The sequence below is a fragment of the Ischnura elegans genome, chromosome 4 (assembly GCF_921293095.1).
Source record: "Ischnura elegans chromosome 4, ioIscEleg1.1, whole genome shotgun sequence".
NCBI classification, from domain to species: Eukaryota; Metazoa; Arthropoda; class Insecta; order Odonata; family Coenagrionidae; genus Ischnura; species Ischnura elegans.
Genome location: NC_060249.1, coordinates 127,455,667 through 127,468,961, shown reverse-complemented (window position 1 = coordinate 127,468,961; position 13,295 = coordinate 127,455,667). Strand labels below are relative to the sequence as shown.

The window sequence follows — 13,295 nt, the reverse complement described above, 5'->3', positions numbered from 1 at the left end:
GGAATCTGTCTGTTCTGCAATCTATCTCTCTTATTTTATTTATATGATCTGATCTTCCGTAGTACGTTGGCGTCCGCAAGATATGGTTAACTTCGTCAGAAAAGACACTGCTCTTGAATTTATCTAAAAGGTTTAGTCTATTTTTCAATCTACGGTCCGACAGAGATTCCCATCCGAGTTTATCTAAGAGGTCAGTTACACTAACAAGACTATCGTAACGACCTTTCACATACCTGGCAGCTCTTCTTTGCACGCGTTCTAACTCTGTTATTAAGCCTTTTTCATGAGGGTCCCAAACACTGGCAGCGTATTCCAAATGTGGTCTAACGAGGGAAAAGTAGCTAATTTCTCTCACTTTGTCGTCGCACTTTCCTAATATTCTTTTAACAAAACCCATTTTACGATTAGCTTGACCGGTTATTTCTCGAATATGTTTATTCCACGATAGATCATTATTGAGTCTAACCCCTAGATATTTCACAGATTCAACTGCCTTTAACTGCGCGCCCCGAATGACATAGTTACGCTGTAGGGAGTTATTCTTCTTCCAGAAATTCATTACGACGCATTTTTCCAAATTTAATTCTAACTGCCAAGCATCGCACCAAGCTTGGATAGCAGCAAGGTCATTCGTTAGTTCATCTATATCTTTGCTGGAACGAATTTCTCTGTAAACTACAGCGTCGTCTGCAAATAATCGTAACTTACTCTGCAATACTTCGCCAATGTCGTTTATATAAAGAAGGAATAGGAGTGGGCCAATGACACTACCCTGAGGAACGCCAGAAGTCACTCTAACCTCATTGGAGACTGCACCGTCTAATACTACTCTTTGGACGCGGTCGCTCAAAAATTCTCTAATCCAGGAAACAACATCTTCGTCTAGACCATAAGATTTCAGTTTTAATATTAACTTTCCGTGGGGTACTTTATCAAATGCCTTTTTGAAATCAAGAAAAATCGCGTCTACTGGAATGTTGTCTTCCCCGGAGACTAAAATATCGTGGGCGAAAAGCGCTAACTGAGTTTCGCACGATCTGCTTTTCCTGAATCCATGTTGATTTCCCATTAATAAGTTTTGCGCGTCTAGGTGTTTCATTACCGAGCTGACTACGATGTGTTCAAGGACTTTGCAAGAGATGGACGTTAAAGATATCGGCCTGTAATTAGATGGCTGTTCCTTGTCTCCACTTTTAAATATAGGCGTTACATTAGCGATTTTCCAGTCATTAGGTACTTCGTGTTGCTTGATGGATTTACTGAATATTAACTGCAAGTAGGGGGCAAGTTCTGAGGCTAGTTCTTTATATACACGAGAAGGGATTTCGTCTGGACCAGGTGATTTATTTGGACTAAGCGATTTCAATATATTTTCTATTCCGAGCGTGCTAATGTCAATAGCTGGCATCTTATGAATACAGGGATTGTCATCGGTCCCGGGTGAGTTTTCGGAAGGCTCCGTGAACACGCTCTTAAAGTAGGAATTTAATAAATTGGCTTTATCGTAACTGCTTGTCAACACATCTCCATTGTCGTTTCTCAGCGAACATACGGTAGATCGTTTACCTTGAACTTCCCTAACATATGACCAAAATGCTTTTGGGTTATCCTGTAACTGCTCTACTAGTGTTTTTCTTTTAAAATTCGTGAACGCATTCCTGAACGCTTCCTTCGTGGCGGCTTTAGTCATCCTATATTTTTTAATTATTAGCTCGCGTTCATTAGCGGATAAATCCGTGCTGACTTTTTTCATTTTAGCATGACACGCTCTCTGTCGCCTCAATGATTTTCTCACTTCCGCGTCGTACCATCTCGGTTCGCTGCCTTCTTTTACTATTTTACTAGGGATGTAGCTATTTATTCCCGAAGTTACGAGCGAAAGAAAAGCTTTCCAAGTATTCTCTACATTTAACTTTAATACTGATTCTTGAAACTCGGGGAAAGCATTTTTCATATGACTCTTAAACCCATCAAAATTAGCTCTTTTAAAAATGAAAACTTTACGCTCTTTTTTAAAGTTTACAGCGGTATTTAGAGAAAACTTTGCAGTTACTACCCTATGGTCACTTATTCCTTCGACAGTGCCAACGTTTATTACCTGATGTGGTATATTTGTCGCTAATAAATCAAGAATATTTTCTCCTCTGTTCGGTGCGGATGCTATTTGAAACAATGAATTAGATGTGAAGGTGTGTAATAAAGCCTCGCAGATCACTTTATCCCTCCCACCAGGAATGAAGCTATAAGTCTCCCAATCTATAGAAGGTACGTTGAAATCTCCACCCACAATCAAGTTTCTTTCAGGATACTTGGATGCTACGCTGTTTATTTGATTTTGAAAATCCAACATTGACGTTATATCTGAGTTAGGTGGTCTGTAATACGAACATAATAAAATAGTTTTGAATTTTGGACATTTAATTAAACACCACACAGATTCAACGCTGGTCTCAGTTACGGTTATCGCTTGGCTGACGATTGAATTCTTTACAGCTATAAAAACTCCGCCCCCAACTCGATTAATTCTATCTTTCCGATAAACAGTGAACGATTTTGGGAAGATCTCATTGTCTGAATCATCATCTGTTAGCCAACTTTCTGTTCCAAAAATGACGTTACACTTCGTACTATGAATTAAATGGTGGAATTCGGGAATCTTATTTCTTAAACTACGGCAATTAACCACAGCCACGATTAAAACTTCGGAACTAGTATTATTGCGATTCGGGAATAATTCTGATTTGCTTTTGTCGAATAGACTATTCACAGGCTCTATACCGCTGATAAATGGAAATGCATGTCTTATTGACACACTATCAAAATGACTTGAGCCTTGACTGCCTTTGAACGTGTTGCTCGACTGACGCTTCTCGTGTTTAAATGTAATACCTGAAACGCTGATTTTTCTCTCTACTTCTCTATTCTCATTTCTGGAAGAATCTTTGTCTGTGAAAAGTTTTGAACTTACCCCTTTATTTTTCAACCCACTAATATATCTACACTCTGCCCTACTCTCTACTCTAAAAAAGACCTACAGTGCTCAAATATGCTACTCGCTACACGACTAGCCGACTCGGCCGTGTAATGGACTCCCGACTCCGTGTAATGGACTCGCGCGGTTCGTTCACTATCACGCGAGTCGCTCCTTTCCTCAATGAGCGGTTCTCTCCGATCGATATGAAGAGCCGAAACTCCAATTACGGCACCAACTCTTAAAAGGCCACTCCTGCGTTTATTTTTTTTAATTTCTAATAAATTACGAGATAATAGCTGAACTGGGAAGATTTTTTCGCCACAAGTTAGGTTTTTCTTCCAACTCCCGAATTGTACTTGCGACTGGTGGTCTCAAGTAACGAACGACTCCAGTGGACGCGACGCTTGTTCGCACCGTGAGCGACGTAACTAACTAACCTGCTGAGCTTCTCCGTTCTCGAGCGCGCCGTTGGTCTTGGCTGCCTCTGGCTCGGCGGCGCGCTGCGGCTTGGTCTTGCGCGAGAATGAGATGGACCGGAGGGACCACTTCTTCTTCACCTTCTTCTCCTTCTTCTTGCCGCTGTCGGGCGTCTTGGCGGCCTCGGCCACCTCGCCATCGGCCGCGCTGCCGTTTCCCACGTGGTTGGTCGTCGCCTCGCCATCCTGCAACGAGAAATTTCAACAATATTATACACACACACATTACAAACACACACGAACATTTGAACAGCCAATGACCCCAACTCAGGTCCACGGACCACGGGAGCCAGTATAAAAACCTACAAAACAATTCCACGACAACATCCAACCCCGAGGACGAAGGAGGGCTCGGTCATCGAACAGAGAAGAGCCAGAAAATCCAACAACACCTGTTCAGCATCACACGCCGATTTTTCAATTGCATTTGAAACAATTTATATGCAAGGAAGGTGCCAACTATCAGCCGAATTAGGGAATATGGCTCCCAGGATCTTATGATTTACTAGTTATTTTGTTGGAATTAATCTACCATAACGCCGTGAGTAATGCATTTCATGCATTCATGTTTATCTACACGGCCATTCATTGCTACAATTCATCATTTACTTCGACGGTGGTTTGTAGATTGTAGTTAAAGGTCACCAACGTATTAAACTTTTTCTTTTACTGCTAAGAATAGTGCTTTTTATCGGAGCCAGGCATTTTTGGTCATTAGGAACCGTTTGAGTAATCGCCGTGAGCTAACAGTGAATATTTCAACTAAAATTTATCACTTCCTAAATCTTTATCGCTACTTTTCGTTCCACCTAGATATCGAACAAACTTAATACCTCCTTAATACCAACAAAAATCTTCCTTAACATCGTATATTTTATTTTTCGCAGTGGCTTGACGATTCCAATAATTACAGAAAAGTTATTATCAGAACACTATATTCAATGCGTACGTCATATTGGCAGCTATCAGCGCCGCCATCGGAGCTTTGAGTCTCGACTGCTAATTCTGCAACATTTATACGCACAACGCAAGTGATATAAAATATACATAACCCACACCTTCAGTTTGCAGAGTCAATTTAAGAAGCTGGGCTCATTTGGTTTGGTTGAGCCTTTCAGTTTATTTTCAACGGTTTAAAAGAACGATTCCTCGGCAAGAATCAAATCTCGCGCCTTGAACGGCCAAAATAAATCGTAAGGGCCAGCGGTACCCATCAAATCGGCTGAAATTCATCTCATCGTCCTGGCCCACCACAATGAAGGAACGACCACGAGAAAGTGGACTAATTTGGCGTGATGAGTGGGGTGGAAGGGGGTTGAGGGGAAGGGAGACGGATGGGCGAAGGGGAGTTTCAAGGCTTTTGATAAGGAGCGCAGTCCACGCCAAAGATCCTGACGCTCACAATCGGCAGAAAGGGTGCGGGTGGGCCATGAAGCTGCACGGAAGGAAACGGTGAAGCACAAGGCGCTTTTTTTTGGATCATTCTGGGCTGGATGGCTTGCTGCGGCAAAATAATCACCACGACATCAGACACATGCGTTCCATGAGCACCACTCCCGACTCTTGGACGCCATAACATACCCCCCCACTGGTCTCAAAACATTAACATTATTATTGAACACCACCGATTAACGTGGTTTTACATGGAAATGGTATGGTATGCAAGCAGGCTGAGCCCGCCTACCTTAAACCTCCCTCTTCAATTCACAGTGAGGCCTACCTCATTCCATCTAAAAATCTAATTCTTCATTTCCTTCCTCCTCCTCGTTAGCCACACATTCTGCCCTCCGACATAGTTTTCAACATCCCCTCCCAACTCGTCACCCGCTCCATCCATACTTTCTGTTTCCTCCGTATCTCATCACTAGTTATTATTTGTTTATTCTTTTATTTATTTTCATCTCCCCGAAAACAGCTCATTTCAGGCGTTTTACAGCGGGGAAAATAACATATAACATCGACTATCACAAACAACCTTTCCCTGGGTAGGGGCAACCTACCCAGGCGGGACTCGAACCCGCGACCTTCGGTTTGGCAGGCGAGGACTTAACCCCACCGCCAACGAGGCTGGTAAAGTTCCATTAGTTTGAAGTTCTTGGCCCCTGGATGGAAAATAACTTTGGGACAAGGTGATTTTATTAGGAAAATTGTAAGTAAATTAGGTACCTGGCGAGTGAATTTTGTTACGGTGATGATTTCGCCTTGCCTTTTTGATGGTTCGAGCAAGAGTTTCAAGTACTTACTACACTTCAATCGAACGAGCACTAACGATGGTCAAAGGAACGGAAATAATTATTTTTTAAACAATGATTTATTCCGCTATTTTCAAACTTGGAAAACATAAGAACAACATGCGCCAGCATTATATTGTACATTCATTGTTTTTCCATTAAACAACATGCGACATGTTGCACCGATTTCTTATGAAATTATTTTTGTCCAAAATTAATTGCTCAAGAAAAAAAACGCGCGCGCCTTACACGAAGGCGCGTGGCACAAGGTATGGTAATCGAAAGGAGACTATGTACCAGAGAAGAATGATAATAAACACTCGGTAGGTAACGGGATAATACCAGCCTAAAGAATTAGGCGAAGAGAAAGTGCAATACGAATAAGACATTCTAAGGACCTCTAGTTTAATTTTTGTACACTAATTCAGAAAGAAAGACAAAATATGGTATATAGTGAAATAGGGAAAATTTATCTATTCGAGGTTTTGAATCAAAAACAGAAATATGTGACCGGTGAGATATAATACGACGGAAGGAATGGGTACGACAGAGGCAGTCTGCGCGATGTAGTCTTCAACGAATGCTGACAAGAAATTCAAAGGAATACCAGAACTTGGGAGGTAAAAACACGGCAAAGCTGTAAATACGGAAGGAAATGTGAGGGATGTGGCATTTCGCAACGATTCGTACCAACAACGATGTTATGATCAGCAAAGTAATTAAACCGTGGCAGTGTGCATTCATTACGATATCAGACTATGAAAACTGAATAACACACAGGAAACTACGCCATCGTAAAGTTGTTGACACGCGACAACTTCTAAAGAGCTCGAATCGACAATAAAACAATAAAAGCCGGGCTACCGAGGCATGCCTACTCAATAGATTCAAGGTTGGCGCCAAGCAAGGAATCCATGCCGCGTGAAAATATAGCACCCATCCAAGCGGGGAATTTATATTCCACAAAACGTTACGAGAAGATCAGCGTCACGCATGCAAACGAACACCTTCACGCGGCACTAACCTTCACTCAACGAGACGAAACTGAAAGTCAAAAGATTCAAATCTCAACTCCGTCAAATAACGCCGCGAGGCGACTTGAAGGGTTGCTGTTACGACTAAGGTCACTGGAATATGATTTTTTTTAATCGTCTTACACCTGGTGAAATATCATTAAGTAGAGAGCAATTGGAGATTAGCCACATTTTTCTTGGAATTGAGGGTAAGTTCCTTAATAAAAAAAATATGTGCAGAATTCGATGCTTTTGTGGAGTCAAAACTGTAAAATTGATGGGATAAAAGCTATCTCCAAAGTTAGCGACGTGCTTCTTTAGTGCGCACATTGATATTTATTTATTTCACACACCACCGAAAACAGCACTGCTCGGCCTTTACATCGGGGTTGATAACATTTAACAATCACATGATATAACAAGGATTATATTCTTTAAAATTTCATTGCAGTTTCTTGAGTATTTTTCGCTGTGCGTCAGAAAGGGCACTTCGTTTCACATAAGAGAATATGGTTATCCAAACGAAAACACCAGATTGGGCCTCATGATTTAGCAGCCGCCAGTCCCTCCACTATACACCATCTTCATGTGATTCCCAGACGGTTCGTAACAGGTCGAATTAATAATGTCTATTGGGTAGACGTATTTCCCTAATTGCCAGTGAAAGAGAAAAGATGATTGGAGCGCCATTTTCATCGTGGTTATCTGTTGGCCGTATCCTGTGGAAGAGCGGGACTGGAAATGAAATGGAAGAGGAGGAAATCAACCTTGGGATCGAAGGCTGCGATAGGGCGAGAGACAGGATGTGTAAGGAAGGAAGGCATGAGCAGAATCCCCAACACACTAACGCACCGTGATTCAACGCCCCTGAATAACTCACCACCATCCTTCCACCCGCACACAATACAATTTATAAGGAGGCACCACCGACAAACAGAAGATATCACACCTTCCAAACCACATGCTCCTCCAACACAACTTCGCCGAAGATAGGATGACGAGGTGATAAATAAGCTCCGCTTTCCCGGCTAAATCCTCTAGAAATGGTATTTTCAAATACATTTTTTACATTGACTCCTACTTCGAAGGCTGTCAACGCATTGAAAAAAATATTGATTACAACTAGAATATAAACGCCGTTGAGACAGAACCGTGCGGTGAGTTCATTATGTTAGGCCTGGGTCACATGATTCAGCGGCCGTAGTTTCGACACGTGATCCCCTGATGGTTCGTAGCCGGTCGAATTGATAACACGCATAGTCAAGATACGCATAGCCGGCCTCGGCGGCGACGGCAGAGTTAAGTCCTCGCCAGCCAAACAAGAGGTCGCGGGGTCGAACCCCACCTGAGGTAGTTGCCCCTGTCCAGGGCGTGGTTGTTCGTAAATGTAAAAGATCAGTTTGCCATGTTTTCGGACGAATAAAATTTAAAATGAAATTAAACTTACTATATACGATAATAATAAAAAGTAGGCTATCACCATGCTACGTACTTTACAAATATTAGCCGAGCGTATGCCGAAGTCAAATATCGTTAGTTACATGAAAATGGAAATACTGTTGGGGTATTAAGCTTAAAAATGCATCGATTAAAAATTAAAATATCGAAATTATGAACGCACTTGTTTTCCTTTCTAGCATCTATTTAGGTCGTTTATGACAGAGAAAATAAACATTATGATTATTTTTTGATAAACATTATGCATTTGTTCAGCCCTGATAAAACTCCTAGTCAGCACTCATAATAATAACTGTGAAACCATCGAGCAAAGGACAAAATGCCATCTTGCGACGTGTATCTTCACGTGGAAGTCTGAATGATGTCAACAGTACCTAATATAATATACTTCATTCATTACCACGCCAAATTCTGTCAAATGAAATTAACCAACTCTAACATTACAACATATACGGTTAAAATACAGCTGATCAGAAATTTAAGTCTGGGGAATAGGCGGACGTAAAACGTGGAGATTTTAGTAGTTTGTTAGTTCAATGGTGAGAAGGGTTTGGAAAGGAAGCCTTCAATTATAAGAGAAAATAGTATGCATCAAAATGGACAAAAAACTGTATGGAGAGAGTGGTGAGGATTTGGATTGAGTGTCACGATGACTGGACGCGTGACGTGGGAATGCAAGGAGGGGGCGAGAATCAGTGCTCCTGGGATGTGGAAAAGGAGGAAGCTGGATAGATGGGAATGACTGTAAGACAAAGGAAGAAATGAGGAGGCACGCACCACGGAGGATAGAGCAGGATCGAATATAATACAGAGCGACAGCTGACGAAACACTGGAGGGAAGACAGAGAATGAAATTTAAGTTAATTAAATTAATTAAAAGGCGCAGTAAAGATGGGCGAACATGAGTCGAACTTTTGAAAATACACTTTTAATAAACACAAATATTACTCTATTCGAGGTCAAAAAAAAGTTTCTGTATCACCACCACTATCATCTATAATGATGCTCCAGGCAATTCGACTTCGTCTCGAGTGAGTCGTGAGCATTTAAAAATGATCTCGATCGCGTTCTCAATTTCGACTGAGGAAGACGGATATGCCGTTGGTTACAGACTCAGCATCCCGAGGTCTCATCGGCTGCGAGGGCTTATCAGCGTTCGACGACGGAGCGGCGCTTGCCGAGTGGGCAGTAGATGGGGAGGCGGTCCCAGAGGGAGGGCGGGGGACAGGAAGCACCTGACTCAGAGTTTGGACGACTGGACCCACGACAAGATAAGATGGCACAGCGGGAAAGAAAATGTCGGGGTACGCGAACAGAACAAAACCCATTCTGGAAGTAAGGAAATAAAACTTTGTAAGGTTCACTGTTATTTAATTATGGGAACGACCCGGGTTTCGTAACTTGGTTACATCGTCAGGTGACTGATCTTGCATGCATCATACATTTATACACCAAGTACACAAGTGACTGTGAGGACATCTATAGGAAAGGAAAAGAACTGGTTGAAAGAGCGGGGGTGAGGGTTAAACACGGACTGAAATGGGGGGATGATGCATGCAAGATCAGTCACTTGACGATGTAACCAAGTTACGAAACCCGGGTCGTGCCCATAATTAAATAACAGTGAACCTTACAAAGTTTTATTTCCTTACTTCCAATATGGAGAGGTTTCACAAAGTAAAGGCTGAAGTTATTAGTTATAAAATCCATTCTTATGCCCGGAATCAATCTTTTACATCTCTCTTCTGGGAAAACTCATCACATTGCTATTGATTCTTGTATTAAAGATCATGTTTGGTCTATTTCAACATTATAATATCATGGACATTTGAGCGCGGTGAATTTTTGAATCCCTCAAGATAATATAGGCGACAATCGTTCCTCAAATCATACGGCGAGGCCGAGGGAAGCAATCGTTGCTTGATATTCAACTTTAGGTTTCGATTCGAGATATACAAGTTCCAATTCACATTGAATAATACGGAATTATGATAAAAGGAACCAATAATATGATGGAAACGACGCCGGCGGATTTTCCCGTTAAAGAGACAACTATAATCACGTAAGTTTCAATTTTCGCCCACCGGAAATAGATTTGCCACTAATTAAACACCGTCTGAAAATGATCGCGTTGTTTGGATTCTACTCGAATATAAGGAAGCCGAAATTGATGAGGATAACCCACGCACACCATAATTATTTCCGTCAAAAACACTAAAAATTTATTATTTACAAGTTATAGGCGGGTAGCAACTCGAGCTAAATGCTGACACGGGTTAATATGTACATGCATTTCACGAATACAGACACTTCTTTAGTGACGACACTGGTAATAAACGAGGCCAACTGTCCGCTTTCATTGTATTGGGTCGAGGGTATTACACGAAGAAGACCACGGAGAGATTTCCACCGTTAGTCAGTTTTTCGTTATGGAGCTGGATGTTGGCAAACATTTTCAAAGTCTTGCTAATTCAATCAAGGAGATGGGCCTCCCCTATTGACTATATGAGATGAATTGTGTTGGAATTATAAATAAGATGGACCGAGGGATTATTTTAATGGAACGTCGAACTACCACCAATCCCTACCTAGAAAGGTGGTGGTGGTGGTGCTAATGACGGCGTGAGATCCCACGCCCCGACAACTGCTCCCATTCCGGCGTTCAGCTTCCTCAGAAATGCTCGTGAAATCGCCCTTACAGCTGCAAAACCAGCCTTCCAGAACGTAGCCTCGGGAAGCGGAAAGACACTCACTCCCAGGACTATAAACAATTTATTTTTTGATCCAAACAGCGTATACTTACGGCAATTAATTGGGGAAAACTCGATTCACCATATGAATTTAAAAAACGGCATTCATGAATTCAATCGATTCGGCTTTTACTTTGTGAAAATCCATGTTGAAATGAAAATACACAACCCTGGTAACTTTTCACTGGAAAATTATTTATTGGTACTTATATACGAATAAGGTAGTATTGTATTATTGTACTTACGTAGTGTTGGTACTTACGTACGTATAAGTACCAATAAATAATTTTCCAGTGAAAAGTTACCAGGGCTGTGTATTTTCATTTCAACGGCATTCATATTTGAAATTAGAAGACAGAGTTATTAAATTGTCTCTTCGTGAATTTTATTCTGATTTAATGCTATTTTTAGCGCTAAGTTAATCCAGTTAAAGGTGGATCAGATATCATTCAATACATTCCAAATGAAATAAGCGGAAATTAGAAGTTTTATTTTCTTGTGGTTTAGTCCACCTTTTAGGGATTTTGGCCACTTTGCGCCGCCGGGTCGGAAGTGAGGCAAGATAGGACTCGCAGGGTAAGCGGTCGAAGTTCAGCACTGTGTTTGCAGAGTCATCAGCGGGCCGAGAAGCAAACACTCACAGTCAGATGAATCAGTGACTGATGGCCTGCAACATCCTCCCCCCCTATCCGATCAACTGCTTAGACTATTCCTCAATTCCAAGATAATGGCACAAGCCAACATACCCTCGCCTGCATCATGATCCTCCTCTTCCGTGGTAGAATGCGCGACTGTTAAACATTTTACAGATTTATAATTGCCGGGCGGTTCTTTCAATTAAAAAAAGGTCTACCGAAAGTAAAGCGTTGCTAAGGCAGGAGTTACGCAATACGGTTGTTAGCTAACATGCATTCTTTGAGCCTGATATCTGAACTGAGGATGTAAGCCTCGCAATTTAATTCATTATTTCCATAAGCAAATATTCATAGCCTATTAGTTTACGCAATTTTTTCACATTTCAATATATAAAAAAGACCCAGTAAATCAAATTATTCCGAAAATTAACTTGAGGCGCGCAACGTTTCATTACTGCCAGCTGCTCGATGACCCACTGCTACTAATCTCAATATATGTATATGAATTACGTGACGAAAAAGTCATTGCATGATCTCCACAAGTATTCGGGCTTGGTTAATAATAGGAAAAGTATTCCTTAGGTGTACTTTCAATGTGTTAAGTAATGGTAAACTTTGGAAAAAAATTTAATAAATGTCAGATTACGCAAAATGGTAAATACAGCTGACAAACGAATTCAAAAAGTTGTACTTTCCTGTACACTGCTCTGCTCTGAAGATGTTGTGGAGAAAAACGATGGAGCCGATATAAAATTAACCCCATCATCCAAAGATAGATCTGAAGGGCTCCCGATCTTGAAACGGGGCTCATGTGGGTCCCCAGATCCTTCCATTCACGCAATGCACAGATGCGACACATCAAAACTGTGCCGAGAGTGGAATTCACCCTCGCAAATTCGTCGCTTGCATTGACCGAGCAGCCGTACTGATTTGATTCATAGGCCATCAAAGAGATTTCTCATCGGAGATGCGCCCGGAACGGCGGAGATAACAACGGGCGGGTGTCGGTCGTTGAAGTCTCCGCCGCTGGAGGGCAGACGAAGAGACGAAAGCGCTGCCGCGAAGAGGCCGACGTTTATGCCACTTGACTTCTCATTTATGCAGATACTATTCCGGTAAACATAAAACCCCCGTTAAAGAAAGCGATAAAAATAGGCCAATTAACATCTGAGGTGAGAATACTAATCACAATTGAACTTCATAGATTTTCAATTTCCTAGCAGTCAAGTTCGCAATTCCGCAAAATCTCGATAACCGCGGATACATTGTACTGAAATTCTTCGTGAGTGATACATACAAGAATGTAAGATTTAAATTCGAAATAATGAGACTGCCACCACCAACGCAAGAAATTCAACGGAATTGGACGATTTTCATTCTTCCCTGTCAAGGAATTGTCAAGCGGAGGGTGTAATGTACTGGAGAGTCAGCGGATTTCATATCCCAATGTAGGTGGCATTCGCTGAGGCGCTCTTTCTCCATCCGAGGCGTGGACGACCTCCAGAACTCGCGCCGCCTCCTGCATTGAAATTCTCGCCTTGCGGAGTTGCACGTTCCTGGCGCTCTCCAATCGTGAGGCGCCACCGTCAAGACAGGTCTAGTGACGCAGCGTGCAGCGGGGTCCGTTTGGCACGGAATACGATGGCAGAGAGCGCCAACTAGGGCAAGAAGGGAGTCGGCAGTCCTAAAGGATTTCTCCGCAGAGCTAGAGTGAAGAATCATGCTGCGGCTGCAGCTTAGAAGATTCTAAAACTAAAC

The 13,295-nt window shown here is 42.0% G+C and overlaps 1 protein-coding gene across 4 annotated transcripts in view; it reads right to left on the bottom strand.

Annotated features, from left to right (window-relative positions):
* The window catches only part of LOC124158038 (A-kinase anchor protein 200-like), a 66,915-nt gene that overhangs the window by 14,063 nt on the left and 39,557 nt on the right, over positions 1-13,295 (bottom strand). For all 4 annotated transcript variants that reach the window (XM_046533192.1, XM_046533193.1, XM_046533195.1 and 1 more), the window contains exon 3: positions 3,412-3,636. In XM_046533192.1, coding sequence (XP_046389148.1) covers positions 3,412-3,636 — 225 coding nt within the window. The remainder of the gene's footprint in view (positions 1-3,411; positions 3,637-13,295) is intronic.